General features: G+C 35.2%; 2 protein-coding genes across 6 annotated transcripts in view; one reads left to right on the plus strand and one right to left on the minus strand.

The window, feature by feature from the left end:
• The window catches only part of LOC149488070 (uncharacterized), a 91867-nt gene that overhangs the window by 50358 nt on the left and 19323 nt on the right, over window positions 1–22186 (minus strand). The window contains exon 1 of one of the 5 annotated variants that reach the window (XM_089696933.1): window positions 11265–11462. The exons of 2 other annotated variants lie outside the window; for them this stretch is intronic. The gene's annotated coding sequence lies outside the window, so the exon portion shown is untranslated. Of the gene's footprint in view, window positions 1–11256; window positions 11463–22186 lie in introns of those variants that run through there. 2 more of the 5 variants (XM_089696928.1, XM_089696932.1) reach the window with 2 other exon arrangements.
• Window positions 7490–9164, plus strand: LOC149488071 (uncharacterized). The gene is made up of 2 exons (XM_089695796.1): window positions 7490–7874; window positions 8245–9164. The coding sequence occupies exons 1-2, from the start codon at window positions 7490–7492 to the stop codon at window positions 9156–9158; spliced, it is 1299 nt and encodes a 432-aa protein (XP_089551922.1). The 3' UTR covers window positions 9159–9164.

The raw sequence follows: 22186 nt of genomic DNA on the forward strand, positions 1-22186 counted from the left end.
CCAAGGAAGTGCTGGCAGACAACTGACTCAGATATTAACCTTGAAAAGACGCAATGTTGGGTAAATCAATATTTCAACTGTAACACATTACCTCGTGTTTATTTGGGAATTATTTTAAGACCATATTTGCGGATATAATCTGATAATTGCTTTTATATTTGGCGAATTATGAGCGTTGTGGGTATTGGTGAAAAACGTGTTTGCGATTAAATGCTACACAATACATTGATATTTAAAATTATCGAATGTGTGTTGTGATATTACTATATTTGGATTATTTTTATGATCTTTCGTTTATCACGATGTCTATTATTATAATTTATTATTAACATACGCAAGTTAACTGTCTAGTGCAAACATGTTTCTTAAATATATTTCGATCATGTTTTTTAGGTCATAAATCATAATCTATATTTGATTTCCATCAAAGATATTTACAAAAACAAAATTGAATTTGATAATATCCAAATATAACCTATCATCGATCATGGTTTTGTACCGTATAAAAAAAGTAAACCCCACCATTTCCCAAGATAACTTTATACCTCATATTAAATTTCTCCCAGTGTAAAGTTCACAGTGTCGTCATGAACAGCAGAGCGTGATCTAACGGGTTCTCAGTCAGTGACTTTTGGGAGCGAAGCAGTGACATTGTCAGCCATTACGTTTGGCGTGTCGCTATTCTTTTGTTTACGCACTTCTGACACGGACACGGATAGACTGTTATTTACGGGAAATTTAGAAAATAAAGCGTTTTGGGATTTCAAGGTAGGTCAAAATTCATATTCATATCGCATTATTTCCCCTATAAACGGTGTGAAGATTTGTTTTTTTTTGTCTACACAATTTGAAATTTCATAAGTATCAGAAAGCTAAATCTCTTCGGAGCAAAAAATAGTATTCCGGATCAATCTGGCTGGTCAACTATATTTAACTTCGAACGTGACGATTGAAATCGAACTGTTCAATTTAATAGAATGGCCCTTTGAGTATGGCACGAATACATATTTTTTACGAATGTAAATGTTTCAGTGATAAAATAAAATCGCATGTTAATGGCGGGATGTTCTAGAGAAGTTATTTCTCTTTTATATTTGTCAAAAACAGTAAAGGTAATGTGTGTAGGTAAAAATATTACGTGATATAAAAGGCTATTAAACAAAATTGAATACCGTAATGTTTTGCACGCAATCTCATAACAAAATTATGATATTACAATGGCGGCGAATATTCGCGATTATATCCAAACTTGAAAACTATCACCGAGATTTCAAGTTGATTTAAATATATAAATGATATAGCCTAATACAACTATAACTTGATTTCTGAAAATTATCTACCGAAATTGGAAGAATATCGCCTGAATGCCAGAAAATAAGGTCTATAACCTCCCAAAAAGGGATCTATAAAGAACCATTGATAAAAAATGTATGGAAAGTGATTAATGCTTTCAGAACATCACGCTAATGGCTCGTCTCATATTCAGCGGTTCAACGCACCCGACACTGTACTATGAGATACAATTAGCAAGATATACTGCGAAAGTTTGTCTTTCACCACGGCCGCCTTGTCGAATTTACGGGTTCAACGACGCTCTGTTATGGCCTTGTTCCTGTCATCAGTGACATTCTAGAATTATTTGAAAATGGAAGGTAAAATTTATATTTTCATGGTATGACGTCATTACTATGAGATACAATTAGCAAGATATACTGCGAAAGTTTGTCTTTCACAATGGCCGCCTTGTCAAATTTACAGGTTCAACGACGCTGTGTTATGGCCTTGTTCCTGTCATCAGTGACATTCTAGAATAATTCGAAAATGGAAGCACAAAATGTTTATTTTCATGACGTCACTTTTCAATAGATAAAGACAGAGGAGCTACATAAATTCCTAAGGGATTTGAAGAATTATTGGATCACTAAGGTCTAACTTTCAAATTCCGATTCAATTTGCAGAAAATTATCTCATAATTGCCTGTTTGTTTTTGATCGGTAAATCCAATTTTAATACAAAAGAAAATATTTTTTACAAATTGTAAAAAATATTTTCTTTTAATTCGTTAAATTTTCTTATTCCCTTGGCCCTGGTTAACCTAAAATTCCCATTCTATTTTTCTTTCTACCAAATTTCATTTACCCAATACCGCTATAAAACTAGAGTTAAGTAGGCAAACAGACACCTAATTACAAACTGTTGTCCCAGGTGGGTTGAAAGGCTCGTGGACGTTATAAAATGCTAATTAAGCTTTTCGATCGACCTACTTTTCAACAATACCGCATTATCCCAAAGTATTCAATATTAATAGATTAAAAGTTGAAGTTTATTATGAACAAAATATCACGGACGGTCTTGAAATTAATTTGGGTATTGCCTTTTTAATTTCAGAATTTTGTGCGAAATTAAATAGACTATAGAATTCAAGTCATGTATTCATTTTCGAATACATCTTCCTTACCTAGCATCATTTTATCACTATTGAAAAGTTTACTGTTTTATTTAAAAAAAAATGTTGTGTGGTTTTATGAAACCACGGTAAAAGTGAAACTTAGGCACAAAATTATCGTATTTGTACGATAATTATTATCGTACGGTTCGACCGTCACGCGACATGCGCTACACAGACCAAAAAGTTTGAGACGATATAATAAAAGTTTCACTTTAAAAATTTGCATTGCACCAAATACGAATATTACAGTGTAAAATAAAGTTTTATACACAATCATAAACAATAAAACCCATTTTGCTAAACCGATACAGCGATAAACTATTTATCGAATAAACACCAACCGTTCTAATACCACTTTGGAAACATTAAAGAAACACCACAATATTTTTCTACTCCTCCCTAGAGATTACCACGCACGTGTGAAAGTCAAAACGTTTTACACGTTGAATAGAATGTTCCAGAAAGAGGAAAAAGCATATAAAAAATTCCTTTGAGTTAAAACTCGGTAACGATGTTAGGACGGTAGGTGGGTTCTTTGACACTCGAGTAATGAGTACTTTTTTGTTCCACTCCAACTTTTCAATTTTTACAGGAGGCCGGCAAATGTGTCAACAAGCAATGATGGAAAGCTGGGACTAATTTCGGAAGAAACGTTGTGTATTTTATGGACGCGTGTAGAAGTAGGTCAGGTAGTCTAAAAAAAGTAAGGTAAAGTAGGTGAACCAATTTAGCGTTGGCTAAATTACTAAACTATAGGTACATGACGATGATATGAGAAAAGTCAATTTACCTACCATTCCAAAATTACATAATTGTGTGATACTATTTGACTCGGAAACAAATATTTATCTTTTTACCAACAATTAAAAAAAAGCTTTTTACAAAAATCTAATAAGAAGTTATTCAAGTAGCAGACGGTCCGTTAGTTACACTCATATTAATATTAAGTTCGATTAGTTTTATTTTATTCGCAATATTTCCATAAGCACCAATTGGCCCAAATCAGGAAGGATGTTTGATTTACATTTAATAAGGATGAAGTCAAGTGTAAAGGGGAATAATATACATATGTAGATCACTAGGCAAGTGACGAGTCATATCTACTGATGAGATCAGAGCAAAATCTATCGAGAAACATGGTAAGACCGGGAATGTTACTGTACCCGTTATTTATAGCAACTTTATGCCTGTGCTGATTGGTAGCTATAACTTTGTGAAGGAATCTTGTAGCGTGTCTTACAATACATTATACTTCTGCAATCAATTAGTTGATGCTTCGAGTGTTTGTGTCTAAAAATAGCCGACCATAACGGCAAGCCATGAACTACTTTATTATATTTTTAAACGCACCGATCGCTATCTCCTTGCTTTATTTACTTGGAATCAGATGAATTTTGATGTCCACAGTCCGAACATTATATCCTCTCGATAGAGCTTACATGTAACTCATCCACATCTCTGATCGGATTAAAGTCACTATCTTAGTTAACTTTTCCAACATCAGCATTCAAGATTAAATCGATCTCATACAAACCCAACTCAAACCAGGTTACGAGATCCAGCATAACAAAGCCGCACTAATTGGAGTCGCGTTCAAACTTCCAGGCTTCAATATTCAATAACGACCGGAACGTGAGAAGACTTACGTTTTCAGTCCCCCGATTATGGAGTTTTGTACTTGGGGTACTTTCTTAATTACTGACGGATTAACAAGTCAAAGTATTAGAATATTAGTACTCTGACCACTACCCAACTTGGTATCTTCATAAAATTTTGACAGCAATGTTCTGAAATTACTTCATCATCTGTTTCATTATTCATTGACACACTTAGTTGATTCTCCTAAACAACACTAATAATTATGCCATTATTTTTCATTTAAATGAACACTTACGTAAACTGTAACACGATATGGAGTTACTTCAGTGATATGAATGAATGCAAATTTAAACTTAACAAGGTTTTCCATTGGATATTACAGAAAATTTGTAGACACATCATGTGATAACAATTTATACAGCATCTCTACATTTAACGTGTTTTCAATTTTTCTTTCACCAAATCAAATGGAGGACGGGAAGGTTAAGGCTCAGAGATTATGGTCGTAGATTGTCTTGGTTTAACACAATGGCCATAACAATACATGATTCTGTAAGGCTCTAATAACATCTTCCTAAGTTTGATCGTTTAAAAAATTGACTTAGTGCAGCCGTGTATAGCTCAAATTACGAGTATGGTTGAGCTGTACTGTGTATGTGTGTAATGACAGACGAATTAAGAGTACATGTTTTAAGGAAACCATACCTTTAAAAGACAAGTACATGACAATGACTTTTAAAATACATATCTCATTATGTTCCTGTGATAAAAAATATATTCAAGGCGGTTTGATTGCTTATTGATTAGTTGTTTTTGTTATGGTTCTGTTGTCATTCTTGAATTAATGAGCTTCAATATTAATTAAGTGCGATGATACGAATAGTGGTCGATTTTTTGTATACTACTAGTTTTTACTACCTATCATTTTACACCTACGGGTAAATCCAGTACAGTTAAGTTCTGAATGATGAAGCATGTATTAAACATTTTCAAGGAAATAAGGAGTAGGTATCCATACTTAATATTATAAATGCGAAAGTAACTCTGTCTGTCTGTCTGTTACTCAATCACGCCTTAACTACTGAACCAATTTGCATGAAATTCGGTCTAGAGATATTTTGATACCCGAGAAAGGATATAGGATAGGTTTTATCCCGGAAATCCCACGGAAACGGGAACCATGCGGGTTTTTCTTTGACTGCGCGGGCGATGCCGCGGGTGGAAAGCTAGTATTAAATAAATCAGACTTGACGATTTAGACAAGGTATGCTGATCATAAGATCGTATTAAAAAGTACAAAATTCTTGGTACTACACATCTTCATCTCCGCAGAGCATTCCGAGAGGTTAATTGTCTATTGTTTGACTTTTTACTCCTCCCGCGGAATACCTACGTATTGGAAGAATCTTGTTCTAGTCAATCAAGTAGTAAGCCTGTTTTTACCCGACTGCCAAAGAAGGAGGGGTAATGTTTTTCGAGTGTATGTAAGTATGTATGTATGTCTTTTCCTTTGTGACCACCTGTAGCCTAAACGGCTTGATGGATTTTGATGTATGAGGTATCGTTAGATTTGTCTTGATTACGGGAGTGTCATAGGATACATTTTATCCTAAAAGTCCCACGGGATAAAGACATAATAATATTTTTTCTAAATTTCCCTTTAAAAAAATATGTATGCGGTATCATTAGATTCATTTCAATCACTCTTTTTTTAGTGTGCAGTCGGGTATTTTGTTTTTTTAATAATTTACTTGTATACCTTGGAATCCGGAGCTTTGATGTTGAATCAATAGTCCTAGGCTTCCTTTACCTCAGTAGAAGGTCGAAGACATCAGATTGCTATCAATTTTCAGATGAAAACGGTAATTTGGAACTTAATTTCTATAAAGACAATTATTTCTACAAGTTTAAGCATTTCAATGAGGTTATCAGTTAAAATATAAATGTGTTATCATGAAATAAAACATTCCGACTTCTTTTTAATACCCAAAATCCTTTGAATTTTACGAAATTCGGTGTAAAAGAGGAAAGGTTCCCCCTACGAGGTTTGTGAATATAGTCCCAGATTATTACACTTCAAAACCATCGGATATTATGTAACAAATGTAACCTATCGAGATAAGTCTCCTTCAAAGGCATTCGTTATTTTTCACTAACAAAAACTACACACGTACTAATGATCTTCAGTGTCATGAATCATCGAAGAAAGTCGCTTCTTGTACCAAACATTATACTTACTATGATATTGCGAGTTTACTTTGATGCCGTAATAAGCGTAATTAATAGAAATTGCCATTAACATCATATGAAATATTAATAAGAATCACATATAGTAATAAAGACGACGTGGTTACAATTATAGCTCTTTAAATTTATGTTTTTGAGCTTGTAGTTGTTGCTAAATGGCATAAAACTATTGCACCAATTCTTTTGAAACTACATAGTAGTCATAACAATTATTATGTTGTGGTTTACTATTGGTCCGGGAGCCAGCAGCAGATTTTATGACCAAGTTCCTCTCAAGCGGTAATTAGTAAAATGCATCAAAGTATAGTATTATGAAGCCTCGTGAACGTCAGCTGGAGCTCGGTTGGGGGGAAGAGCGGTTGTAGCCTCCCGTATCAGCTGACGGTTTTTCCACCAAGATACAGCCAGCTGACATATATATTTATCCACAGTTACATATAAGCTATCATCAGGTAAATTTTTGTTTGAGAGGAAATAACGGAAAATAAATTTTTCTTTAAATTTAACTTTCATGTTCGAGACACCAGCTGACGGGCTCAGCTTTAGAACTAGTAACACCTCATTTTAAATTGTTATTTTTTTGGTAGATAGGTATGGTTAAGAGGTATCATTTACCAAAATATCAAGGTGCGGAGTGCATTTGTTTTTGAGATATATTTTTTTGAAAAAATGTTATATAACCTCCAACTGTGCAAACAAAACGTGATTACTGTTACTCTTTACCATGAAATGTCAAAATTAGGGATGTCGATCTCAAATCGATTAATCGGAGAATCGATTTTTCGGACCAAATAAATCCATTTTTTAAATCGATATGTTGTACTGAATCGATTCAGTGAATCGATATTTTACCCTTGAAAATCGACTTTCGATTTTTTCTTTTATGGTAAAAAAAATATATTTAGAATTAGCTGAATGTAATCACAATATTACGGATATATACAATATGCTTGATTGGCAAAAACAAACAAACTCTATTTATAACCATGTTCACTTATGAATCGATTTATCAAGTAACGATTCGACACGATTTAAAAATCGATCTTTTTTGTAAAGAATTGACATCCCTAGTCAAAATGTGCTAAAAGACGCCCAGTGACGCCATTTTGTTATTCATTCGCAGCTTGGATTCGCGTAGTGCTGGTGTTCCGTGTTATCGCTTGAGTCCCTGTGAATATTCCTATTGCTTTTGCCATGTCTAGTGACAGTGAGAGTGGTGAAGTGATGTCGGCGTTGGACTCTAATGAGCCGCCGACTCCTTCGAGGAGTGGTGGTGTGAAGCCGGTGTTGGACTCTACTGAGCCGCCGGCTCCATCGTGCAGTGGTGAAGTGATATCGGCGTTGGACTCTCATGAGCCGCCGGGTCCTCCGGGGGGTAGTGTGGTGAAGTCGGTGATGGACTCTAATGAGCCACCGGCTCCATCTTGTAGCAGTGGCGGGATCTTGGCGTCGCCGAACCCTTTGGGGAGTGGTGGGCCGGGTCCTTCAGGGAGCCGTGCTTCGTCAGGTCGTGCTCCAAAGCGCATGCACCTCTACACAGAGGAAGTGCTTAATATGTGGAACATGGAGCGCATTTTAGGTATGTTTAAGCTGTATGACTGTATTGAGATTCAGTCTCCTTTGGGTGGATTTAGGTCACTTTGAGTTACAGATCCGAATCAGTGCACCCCACTTCCACTTGGTCTTGTCTGTCACACAACTAGAGTGTATTTTAAAAGCCGGAGGCGCGGAGGGAGTGCAGCCCTCGCCCGCTGTAATAAAGTGCAGGCACCTGTGTGAGCCGGAGCGGCTGAGGCTGGTCGCCGAAGGCGACCAATAAGCCGAAGCTGCGGAGGCGAGCATGGGTGACTGTGCTTTGTTACGCAAGGGTGAAGGGGCTGCACTTCCCGCAGCGCCGGAGCAGTTTACTACCAATAAATGTTTGTAATATTTTATTTTTATTGTTACAGCTGAGCTGGGAACAGTAGAGCAATGTATTGCATTTTCCGAAGATCGAGGCCTAATATCAGCAACCAAGAACTGCAGATATCATCGCAGCCCAATGACTATTTTGACATCAAAAGGTTCGGTTGGATCATTTGTTTGCAGAACAAAGAGCTGCAAAAAACGAATGGTTGCCAGGTCGATAGGGACCTGGTTTGAAAATATTAAGCTGCCACTCCCAGTGGTTTTCAAACTAATGTACTGCTATGCCCGTGACTATGATTATTATCAAGCCAGAATTGAGTGCAGCTCCAGGTCACGTGGCATAGCAGTCTCCGAAGCAACAATCTGTGATTGGTACAGTTATTGCCGGGAGACAGTAGTGGTCCACCAGCTGGAGAACCAGCAAGAAAGGCCAAAGATTGGTGGACCTGGTAAAGTAGTGCAATTAGATGAAAGCAAATTTGGGAGGAGAAAATATAATAGAGGTCGTCGAGTCGAAGGTCACTGGGTGCTGGGTATGGTCGACGATGAAACAAATGAGTTGAGACTCGAAGTGTGTCCCAACAATGAAAGGTCGGCAGAGGTACTGATCCCTCTGATCAAGAAACATGTCGCAGAGGGATCCATAATTCACACGGACTGTTGGCGTGCATACGATTCCCTGCCGACTCATGGATATATTCATAAGAAAGTGAATCACAGTAATCCAGAAAATCCATTTATTGCTGAGGATGGGACACACACCCAGCACATAGAGAGCCAGTGGCGGAATCTGAAGCGACGGTTTCACAAAGTGAACTATAAAGAAAACTTTGAAGATTGGTTAATAGAATATTTATGGCGTACGGACATTCGAAAAAGTCATTTAGATAGCTTTGAAGAGTTGTTAAAAGTAATAAAATATGTTTATGAAATTTATTTTTTGTTTTTTTATTAATTACTTGCTTCCCTAAACAATAAATAATACACTATTATTTAAACTTAGCAATAAATAATACCCTAATGTTAAAATCCTTATTTACGCAGATCGCAGATTAGCAATACAAATATACTTGCTTATCATAGAGTATAAATGATACATTTTAATGTTTTTTTTATAGCTCACTTGCTTCAGTTTTTAAAAACGATTAACTTTTACTTTTAGTATTCAAATAGGTAGCGAGGAGCGAAGCGACGAGCGTGTTAGGTTAACTGTTGAACTGCCGCACGAGCCGAGCGAGCGAAGCGAGCGTGCCGCGGCAGCGGCCGGCGAGTGCCAGAAGCGACTTTAGGGCGATTCCCACTCAAACAAAAAAAAAAAACTACGTAGGTTTTAACTTTTGAGGTGTAACCTACACTAAATTGGTACTTTAAAGTGTGAAATTAACCTCAAACTAAAAAAATTAATATAAAATAAAGGGGGGGGCTCCGCGCCCCCCCCCATCACAGGGGGGGTTTTACCCCTCCCCCCCTCCCCCTCCCCCTCCCCCCGCCCCGTTTTGAGGTGTTGCCTATTCTAAAGTGCTTCCGACAAATTTTTAGCTGAGAGGAAATGGAAAAAATTTTCCTATGTGCGTGGGAGGCTACAACCGCTCACCCCCCCAACCGAGCGCCAGCTGACGTTCACGAGGCTTTATAATACTATACTCTCATGCGTCTGACGAATTATCTCTTGAGAGGAAATAGTTAACCAAATTTGCACCTGGCTCCCTAACCATATGACATGTTATTACAATTCGACCGCCAACTATTCAATATGAAATCAGATCCTGATAATGTTTTCAAATAAGCATTCTAAGAACCTTGCCTCTTATACCTATGTAGGTACCTAAAACTTATAAATAACTAGCGGTCCGCCCCGGCTTCGCCCGTGGTACATATTTACGTTTTCTCTACATAAAAACCATCCTCGTACTTCAAGGAATATAATAAAAAAAGAATTATCGAAATCGGTTCAGCCGTTCTCGAGTTATGCGCTTACCAACACATTTTGCGATTCATTTTTATATATAAGAAGATAAGTAGATACATTCTAATGTATTGCTGTTGATACTATGTTTTATTAATACAAAAAATTCAATAAAAGCAGTTGTAACTAGCAAGTGTATGCAGAAACGGAAACATTTATTCGTTAGTTATCTTCTAATGGAATGTTTTCTTGAAGCTACTGAGATTAAGGCTATCAATATTAACTAAACTGAGAATTTTAATGTGTTCTTAACTCATTATAAAAATTAAAGGGTGTAATAGGATATGATAAGTCGATACGGGCGCGGCGCAGCCGTAAGTGAACAATTAGTTTTGAAATAAAAGGAAAAATAAATCATCCATTTAATTATACAGCAAAATATAATAACGGTTAGTTACAATGAGGATATAGCTATAACACAGCTATACAAAGGTTATTCCACGAAATAATCCCGGGAACACAATTCGCAGAATTTCATGAGATAGAGGAAAAATGAATCATTCATGTACCTTTGAAAAAGATATTAATTTTCTCGACACAATAAATTGAATTTAATTCTAGCGAATAATTGTATAATCCTGGGATTTCTTGTGTTTTTGACAATTTACTAAATATTCCTCGTATAAAATGTTACCTTCATTTTTTAAAATTAGAAAACATTTTAATCACGTTACTTAAGTTCGTATTTTAATAACGTAAACAATTTATTTCATTAGATCAATTATTATTAAATTAATGTTAATTTTAATACTTACAACAGAATTATCATTATTTTTCGTCCGCGTAAAATTACAAATTTTAGAAGGGTGAGGGTTGAACGTATATTTGAATCTCGGAGAACATTCATAATAACCGATACATCAGCTGTTCCAAACTTGACAATTTATTTATTTTAATATCAATATCCGATACATCAGCTGTTCCAAACTTGACAATTTATTTATTTTAATAACAATATGTAATTTTCATTACAATAGCGCACAAGCGCACCCAACAAAAAGTTACGGTATAAAACATCAAAACAACAATGACCTAACATCCGCAGTTTAACATATATAATGAAACAAAACTAGAAAAGTAAATCAACAAAATTACCTGCAGCCGTAGATTTCACATTTAATTTTAATTTCACTTATCCTTGATCCAGAATGTTCCATAAATAAACAAACACACAAATTCACAAGTTCTTCAAGTTATCCCTTGAAATGTACCAGGATGACATAAACACAAGAATGTATCGACGGCACACTACCAATCGGTTTGCGCGCCAACGCGCTACTACCCGGCTTGTTGATCGAGACCGGCGAAACCAGTTTGCTTAAACATTATAGCTTAGCATTCATTTCACTGCTGATTTTCCCAGCAAAGCCTTCACTCTTCTCTTTACTTACACAGAAATGAAATAACCACATTCAATGATCATCGAATTCAGATTCAATGTAACCAATTCGGTGCAAGATTTTAATTGCTGATTGGCAAATATTTTACTTATAATAGGAAGTAATTTATCATGATACGTTTGTAGTGTAATTCAACTATCGTTTACAAAATATATTACGTTCAGCCTACTTTTTAATATTCATGAATATTATTTAAGACGTGTTATATTTCACCTATTGCATTATGATTTATGAAATTGGTAAAGTTATGGGGACAATTTAAAGAGCAAGAACGAAATCGAAATAACCAGAAACTTAGAATTTCTATGAACGCGTATCTTCACGATGGATCCTATAAGCATTCTTTCAAACCTGTTCTAGGATTTAAAACAAAAATTGAAATGAGCAATAACACAAGGGTTCCCAAGGATGAACTTTAAATATTTACATCCTGCATTTTTTCTTTTCTACAAAATAAAATATAACGGCCTTAGTTTAACAGATGACTGCAATATAATTAATATCATTGACCTACAAATAACTTACACTTGAACTTGAAATTTTACCGTAAATGAATCTTCTGTTTTATTTTTTCGAATTTGAGGTATTGGCAGAAATAACAGAATAATTATTATTGCTTCGGTTCACTAGCTTCAACCTGCAGCTTTGCTGGCAGGGTAGACAGACAAAAAAATATTTAAGCATATGATATATTTTTTATGTATAATTATTTAAATATCAATTAGAATAATTATGATGGAAGGGTAATCGGAGAAGTTGATTCGCCTATCATTTCATTGCTTATTGTCATATATGCCTATTGCCTATATGAAATCTACGCATCATTAGACACTATCAATCCTATACCATCACATCTATATTCCTTTGCTTACCCATCACATAATCTAAACGACCTTATTACCTAGTGCACACAGATGCACGCGGAAGCGTCAACGGAAGTGCCCAATACCTTATAACGCACGGTGGGAAACCTTAGGCGATTTGTAGTTGCACCATATTCGGTACTTGTAAGTTACTGTTATTATAGGGCTGTAGCCGCTGTACAATAAGATAAATAAATGTAGATAAAGTAACCTGATCCATAGTTACAGACAGAAAGGTTAAGTGATGTCACATAGGGTCAGGTGTTTGCTCAATAAGTCACCAAATGAAATGGTTATTGAGAGACTTGATAATGATATACAAAGGCCAAATCTCAACCATATGGACACAAAAAGTAAGTGAAATAATTAGTAAGGGAGATGATAAGAACATAGGAGGCTTGCCCACTACGTCGCTGATGAGATCAGCATGAGTCACTTGGATTGCTATTGGACGCTTTTTTGGGTGCGGATGTGAAACGAAAAAAAATATGATTCATTTTGTAGTTTTGTGTGGACTGACCAAACCAATCCACTTACAGCCCTCAAAAATGGAGAGTACTCTATACGGAATGATTTTTGTAGTGGAATGTGGATAAATAAATCAAGTTAGATGTTATGCAGTATGAATAAACTAGGCGTTATTTTATTAGGACCTAATCTTTGAAAATTTGGACATAACAGAGACAAAAAGATCAAGTAGAACATTGAGAAATGCAATTCAAGACACAATAAATACTTTTAGTTTAAGAAGAGCTTTATCCAAGGATAAAGATCAGTAGAAGCTTAATATCGATTCATTATTAATACTTGCACTTGCAACCGTTATATTTCTGGCAGCCCTAGCAATCACGGTTGGCCCATGTCCGCTATAACCGGTCGCCCTAGGTTAATTCAGGCTACAATTATCTATAACAGTTACACAATTTTATAATGTACATAGATAACAAACGCATTAAGATTTGTGGAACAGCAACGGCCTTGTATATTTTAAGATAATTTATAGTCAATAATTCGATTGCAGTGCGGGAATGGTTTACGACTTATTTGGATTTACATTTGCAAATTTAATTAAACTACCATATAGTTAAAGAACTATAAATGCGATTCAGTGCTGTATTGCTAGTTATTTCTCAAAATGCGGATTTAGAGCAAAAGAAAAAAAAAATAGTCACATACAGATTCAGAATTGAATTCAAGTTTGACAATATTATATCACTTACTGGTTAGTTATGTACGATTATGTGAAGCAATCACAGGAAGCAATCTCTCTGTGTGATTAATTTAATATATTATGTAGGTCTGTAACAAGGTAAATATATTAGATAAGAGAACGCCCGCGTCACTTAATATGTAACGACCCTAATCCTACATCGAGCAATTGATGTTTATTTCACACGTATATTGAATACAACTTCAATTAATTATTAACATCTTGGGCCATAATATCTGGATAATGCAATATAATAGACTACAAGCCCGCATAGGACAAAAATATGGGTCAAATGAACCACCATGGGACATATCTAGAACGATAGCAGAGCAAAAAATAATAAGATTCATCACTATGCCGTCACTTGTAAGCTGTCCAACTGAGTGCAGATGAGAATTGAAAAGTACAGGTAGACTCGGTAAATTTTGGTCATATATTTTTGTACGGCATTCTTAACCATCGATAGATCCATTAAAAATAATAAGAAACCGCTCAGTGCCGTACAAAAATGTTGGTCCACCAAGTCGGAATTTTTATTTAATTTCCGAGAGTTACCGGGGGTAAATTTGGTCATTTGACCATGTACGGCATCTGTGTCATACTATTGCTATACTGCTTTTAATCCATTATTCCGCAACGCCGTACAAAAATCATGGGGACAAGGGGAAAAAATCGAGAGTTGTAATCCCCTCTCTTTCCCCACTCCAGGGGGTCATTTGACACAACACGAAATAAATTTATTTTTAAAGTATTTTATGCATAGATAATATTTTTTCATGTGCCGTACATTTTCGTTGGTTCAAAGGGGAAAAATCTGAAAAAGAAAAAAATCCATATAACGAAATATTTGCTTTATATTTTTATAATAAAATATAAATATACATTAATATTAAGAAGCTCGAGGTGGTTAATTATCACCTTGGAAAGTCGGAGTCAGGTGGAATGGACTCCGTTAAATTGATGAACTAATAAAAAAGCTATGAACGAAAAGATGTGAATTATATGCAATCAGTCCATGAATACAGGTAAAGTCACAAGCAAATGCTAGTAATATATACATATTCAAAATGTACAAGTAAAGCGCTTTCAAATGATACCAAACACTGCATATTTATCTTAACTTTATTTTTTTACTCTGTATGTTTTGTCCGCTAGAGGGCGCCACATTAGATTTTGTGAAACCCCATATAGCCTTTAGCTAGCTGGTCGTTGGTTATCCAGTGAACAATTCAGACGCCTCTAATGATATGTCATTTGTCGAATTCTGATAAGTAGTTTAGAAGTTACGAGGGAATAGATGAACATACATACATGACCTGTAAACAACCATAACCCTCCTTTTGCTTTGCCGTAGTTGGGTAAAAATATGTTAATGCCGTACTGTATCAAATGGCCATAAAGCACTCTTAAAATTGTAGCTTTCGTCGCTTTCATCAGCCTAAAAGATGTGGTCTGCACAAAAATGTACGGCATCGTTTTTTCCTAATTTATCTATGTTAATACTATTTAAAACAACGGATAAAGTGTAGAAAACTATTATATTTCATTAATCTACGATGTTTAAACTTTAACAAAATTTCTGGTTTTGCATTTCTCTATAACTTTTTTTAGAACGGTTTCTTTTGAACGGCAATACCATACAACAATTGAATTTTACAATATCATGTTAAAAAAAAAGTTCCCGTACAGGGTCAAATGACCTTACAGCTCTTTATATCAAGAATTCGATGAAATTAAGATGATTATTGGTATACATTTAAAAGAACAATTATTTTTTGACGGCATTGCTTTTAATAGTACTTTTGAGTGCTAGATAATGTTTTGGAACCGAAGCCGTACTTAGTCAAATGACCCCCTGGAGTGGGGAAAGAGAGGGGATTGCATCTCTCGATTTTTTCCCCTTGTCCCCATGATTTTTGTACGGCGTTGCGGAATAATGGATTAAAAGCAGTATAGCAATAGTATGACACAGATGCCGTACATGGTCAAATGACCAAATTTACCCCCGGTAACTCTCGGAAATTAAATAAAAATTCCGACTTGGTGGACCCACATTTTTGTACGGCACTGAGCGGTTTCTTATTATTTTTAATGGATCTATCGATGGTTAAGAATGCCGTACAAAAATATATGACCAAAATTTACCGAGTCTACCTGTACTTTTCAATTCTCATCTGCACTCAGTTGGACAGCTTACAAGTGACGGCATAGTGATGAATCTTATTATTTTTTGCTCTGCTATCGTTCTAGATATGTCCCATCGTGGTTCATTTGACCCATATTTTTGTCCTATGCGGGCTTGTAGTCTATAATAATAGCAGTCAAGTTATCAATTTGTCTAGTATTCTTCACCGTCACCATGCTGCATTATTATGCCCAAAAATCCAGTAGGAACATGACCTTCTTTTACATAAAACCTATCGATACGCGGAAGAGTAAAAGCTATACCGTATAGATGTTGAAAAACACACTTCTCCCATAACAAGATTCAGTTAACGACTAAAGTTAATCAGGTTTTAAGTCCCTTGCCGCGGTGTCCCTGACCCGACCTAGTATTCAACGCATTATGCTAGCCCGGCGAAATATCCTAATTTTTCAACTTATTAGTTTAATTGAAGTCCAAGGTTAGTTCTGATGGTCGGAAGGCACGGCATTATCAACACAAATTGAATTATGAATATATTATTGCACAGCACGTTGTATCGCAGGTTTAAAATAAATCTCGTAAAATTAGATAACAATTCGAGGAAATGAGAAAATGAATAAACTCGTTACTATGTTCAATTAAATGATTTGGCCAATTTAATTTTAATTTAATTTATTAGAGCTTTCTCGAGATACCTCGTAGTGTTTCAATAGACGATTTCAATTATTATTACTCGTAATTGAAATGTCGTCACCTTAATATAATGGTTCCATGTTATATAAATAAATCTCAAAAAATTTCTTCAATTTAATTAAATACTACGCGTGTGATTGCTACTGTAATTTCCGAACGACGAAGATACACCCCATATTATAAAAGCAAAAAATTTCACCAATAAAAACACATGAACAACATTCAACATCTATCGGCTTTAAAACGATTCTTTTCGCACAATTTATTACGTACGCGGATTTCAGTTATTTTCCTCGCTTTCATTATTTCGCTATACCCATATCGTATTTTGCAAAGAGGAAATTTCAAAACACTATAATCGTTGTGTTATACAATCGTACTGTAAACAGTATCGAATATGTCGAATCGATTATTGAGCTGTATATCGATTCCATAATCCAATTAGGGAATCTGTGGTCACGTGTTATAATCTGTGCTTGGTAATGCGTGGAAATTTTATATTTGCATATTATGTTTTATTTTTAAATTCATGTGTGGGTGGTAAGCATGGTTAGATGAGATATGGAACACGCACATCAGTTTATTTAGTAACTAGCTGTGCTCTCCGGTTCCACCCGCATTATGATTATTTTTCTAGATTTCAAACGTTTTTCGTTGCTGCTCTTACCTATTTGTCGTAGCATTTATACATAACCTTCTTTGATAAACGGACTTTCTTCCACAAAAGTTTAACAATAACCATGTTACCGCATTTTATATTCGTACAATTTATTAAAAACTCACTCTCATTGAAGTTTTGCAACCTTGATACATGCAACTAATTTTTATCGATGCATGTGGGTGATGTTATTTATCTGATTACCTATGTTGATTATCTGAACATATGACGGGTATTATTTTAAAAATAACTAGACCGACGTTACAGGTTACTTGAGCTTAAACCGCAACCGCAATCAAGATAAGGGCTTTAAACTAGTTTTGGGTATCTTAGAGCAGGAAGCTTGTTAGGCTTTTATAGAACAAAGAAACAAACCGTTTTAGTAAGACGCTCGATCTTATTGCAACAAACACATAAACGGAAACCCTTTTTAATTTAATTATGTCAGTTGTCCCTTTTGATTGCTATCCCTTTTCGAAGACTATTTGTTTCAATATTGCCTTGCGGTTCGCTACTGAGACAATTGGTTTTTTGTATCTACATGATTGATGTAACTACCAAAAAAAAAAACTTCATAGGTACATCTACTGACCTAGTTTTGATAATAAAATAAATTCCTCGCAAAACTCAACTCACCTAGATCGAAAAACTTTTATCTACTACCTACATCCATACTGCATCCAATTATAAATCGAACAAAACGAATATCCGAAGCTAACTCGTTAAAATTTTGCACACATGCAAGAGTAAAAGTTGTATTCCGTTCAATATTAAATCGTTATCAATACGGGCAGAAATTCCGATACCAATTATTAGAGATCTCATAGCATTGTTGACGTACAATCGCCCGATTGACCGTTACAAATTAACTTTCTACGTAAGGAAATAACGAAAAAGTGAACACTTGGCATGTATAGCAATCAGAGCGAGCTGAAATTGGTCTGTTTACTTCCTAATTACTTATTTGCATTTATAATGTCGAAGGATCCATAACAATTCTGTTTTGTGAATTTGAGCACATGCCTAATGTGAGAGTTACATCAAGTCTCTTGAGTACCCAAAGTGAAAGGAAATTCTGTTCAACTAAATATGTCTCTGACAAAGTAATTACATATCGGCACAATATGTAAAAAGCAGTACGATCTAGATAATACAATGTGTTAAATTAAATAGTTTAGTACCAAAACATAGCAGACTATATTGTAAACAAAGGTTTTATGATTCTGCACAGAACATTTTTACGCGAGCATAAAATTGATTTGGACCCTTTCAAAAACAGGTAACTACAAAAGAATGCTGTATTAAAATTCCGTCCCAGAGCATAATGGAAGCGCGGGGTTCGCAGTTTAATCACAACAGCCTGCAAATAGTTTCAAAGGCTTGCAATTAAGAGCGAAGTTTCATTTTAGGTTACCAAACTCACGTTTTGGGTATTTCGTTAACAATGTAACCCATTTTGACAACAAATATGTATGTGAAAATTTCGTAAGAGTCAAAATTGCGCTTTATTTTGAACCCAGCAACTTGACTGAATTTTTTTTTCTGAAACTGAAAATAAGTGAATTTAAATTACAACGCAATTACAATGTCTTATTATCTGACGCTAAAAATAGATGACCTTTATGAAAAATGCCTTTAATTTGGAAGAAAATTGTACATCATTAGTGGAATAGAAAAGAATACAATTAAATTTTTTGAGCAGATCATTATCTTGAAAAATAAACTCGTAGGCCCGCGCTCGGAGCAAAATACCCAAAATATTTTATATCTCAAGTATACAATTACTTTAAATTTTCATATACTTTCAGGAATGCAGCGTTCAATAAATAATATTAAACAGAAATGTACGTGGGATGAACCTTTAACCAACCCGAGTACCTTTGACGGTAGTCGTATCATGTTGATCTCAGGTTTTTGAGATAAGCTTCTTTTCTAGTGCCCTTGTTTCGCCCACAGGCATTTTGACATACTTTAGCCAAAGATACGAAGAATGAGATAGTTCTTATGAGCAGAAGCGAAATTTAATCTAGATCAGCAGAAGTGAACGACTAATATTTATAATTCCTTGGGTTTCGTTGGATCGATTACACCTTTATGTAGTAAATAAAATAAACTTCGAATATCTTATTGGTGTTTTGATAATATCCACTGTATGTGTGTATAATCCATGGAGAATTTCGATTATTCTTGTTCAAATTCAACTTGATGAAATAGTAAATGTAAACAAACCGATATATTCAAAACAAACACATCCACGCAATCTATGCATCGAATACTCGTTAGCATATTGCTACTGCCAACTGTACCTACTGGTGCTGTTCTTTTTCTTCCCTGAACCATCGATGTTTTGCAAAGCTGCAGGAGTTATGCCGTCACCACATCGCCTCTGCAGAATTCTTACCACTTTTGAAATCCGCAAATTGTCGCAACATGAGAACAATAATTCCCACGCCGCACTTTCCATTTCATTGCGGCCAGCGGCGGAGACAATCAAGAATACATTAAAGAAAGAAATGTATGCCGAATAAGTGTGCCAATGTGTCGGTACTGAACAGCCCGTATCCTAGTATTGCTTAAGAATATTAATAAGGAAAATCGGAGCTAAGCGCATAACCTTATTTTTGAGTAAACTAGATCCAATTGTTACGCAAACAACCAACAATTATAATTAACATGAAGTACCTGCAATTAGGCTGACGTAAAATTTTCAAGCGTGGATGTTATGTTCGATTTAAATGTGTATTTTGAACAATATGCTTTTTGTAATTGCCTTCACTCAATTTAAAACGAGCGTTTCAACCATTGAAGGCAAACGACCCGGCACATCATAATAACGTATGATGGAACTGGAAGATCATCCACAAATACGAGAATATATTCACAGTGCAATTCAATTGTCATAAAGGTATATTAAGAAGAGCTGGAACGTCAACACATTTACACATTGCACATGTTAGGCCGGGAGATACTGACACAAAATTTCGGGTCATTTGTAACAGGATGGCGGTCTAGAGGGGTCTTAGTATGCAATGACAAAAAGAAAAATGATGGTCAGAACGCTGGTACCGGCGGAAAGTCGCGTGGGCGTTAGTTACACTCGTCGGATAAATAGCGAAAGTCCAACTATTTGTAACACAAAAATTTTAGAATTTACCGATAGCCCTTAAAAAAGATGTAGGCGGTAGTGTCATGCCATACTTTGACGATGTGACTTACAGTCCGCCATACCGACGTGAATGCGTTGATTTAAAAAAAACAATTCAACCATTTGTACCGGGCTAACTTTTGCACAGGTAACCATCGTCGTGCAGCCATTTACTAAAATCGCCATGCCATACTTTTCGGACGATTCCAAATGGTCGCATACCGCGGAAAATCTGCAAATTTTTGAATTTTTTTTTCTCGCCGAACGATTTGTACCACCCTACATTTTTTTTTCAACAACTCCTGAATGATTATAAATAGAAGTGTGATAATGCCATACCTGTGGGAGGTGACGAATGTGTATAAGATTGTATTGTAATTGATTTCTATTTCTTTTTTATTCTTATTGTAAGATTTTATTCGTAGTTTGAACGATTTGTAGCAGTATGGCACTAATTTTTCCCTCTATTAAAAGTATGGCAAATATAATAATGGTCACGTTGCATCATATACTTTCCAAAAATGCCGTACTGGTACAAATCGCCAATTCTTTTCATTTTTTTTTAGAAAGAAAGAAAGAAAGAAAGAAAATACATTTAATTCAGCACACAAAAATACAAGGCAAAAACAACAAAATAACTTACAATGAACAAAAACAATTAAATAAAAATTACAATTTATTAAAGAGGTCTTTTACGTCTTGGCTTAAGTCTTACAATCATCCGCCCCATGTTTGCATTCTGCGATATTTTTTTCTAGGTAGAATTGTATACAAACAAACAGAATATAATGATCCCATACTGTAAAAAAATATTTTACGTATTGTACAGTCGTATTTTTGAAACGTGACGAATAAATTAATTTTTCAAGTATGGCAGCACTTTTTCCCCCTACTAGAAGTATGGCAAATATAATAATGGTCACATTTTATCAAATACTCTCCAAAAATCCAAATGCAATACTGGTACAAATTGTTTGGCGAAAAAAAATTTTTTTTTTGCAGATTTTCGGCGGTATGGTGGCCATTTGGAATCGTCCGAAAAGTATGGCATGGCGATTTTCGTAAATGTCTGCGCGATGATGATTACCTGTGCAAAAGTTAGCCTGGTACAAATGGTTGAATTGTTTTTTTTTTTAAATCAACGCATCGCGTCGGTATGGGGGGCTGTAAGTTACACCGGAAAAGTATGGCATGACACTACCGCCTACATCTTTTTTACGGGCTATCGGTAAATTCTAAAATTTTTGTGTTACAAATCGTTTGACTTTCGCTATTTATCCGACGAGTTCGACTAACGCCCACGTGACTAGTCCGCCGGTACCAGCGTTCTGACCATCATTTTTCTTTTAGTCATTGCGTAATAAGACCTCCGTAGAACCGCCATTCTGTTACAAATGACCCGAAATTTTGTGTCAGTATCTCCCGGCCTATGCATGTGTCATATTTTGCAATTGTTTATAAATACAGGGTGATGTAATTGGTGTAGTACGAATATCTAAAAATCTATGAAGAATTTTGTGATATAGTAACTAAATGGAAGAATTATAGACTATTTTACAGTATTTAATAAAATCATTTAATTTTTTGTTTATTTTCATTAGAAATGTCAATTTTTCTCACCAAGGTGAAAATTTGGATGATAAGGATCTTGTTAGAAAAATATAAATTTTGACTAAAATCGGCATTTTTACCAATAACAGTGTGATAATGAGCTTTTACTAAATCAGGCACACTTCTCGAACTCTATATTTTCTCTTGTATCGGCTTTTCGGTAACATTTCAAAAGAAAAAATTTCATCTGATCAAAGTAACGATACCACAGCTAACATTTGACAGTATGTACTGTATAAACAAAATGATGTCGATAAAAACATTTCAGGTCGTTTGAGAAATTTGCCATTG

Source organism: Colias philodice, chromosome 6 (genome assembly GCF_061535455.1).
Source record: "Colias philodice isolate Cphi_HAF_F1 chromosome 6, ilColPhil1 Martin Lab GWU primary, whole genome shotgun sequence".
NCBI lineage: Eukaryota > Metazoa > Arthropoda > Insecta > Lepidoptera > Pieridae > Colias > Colias philodice.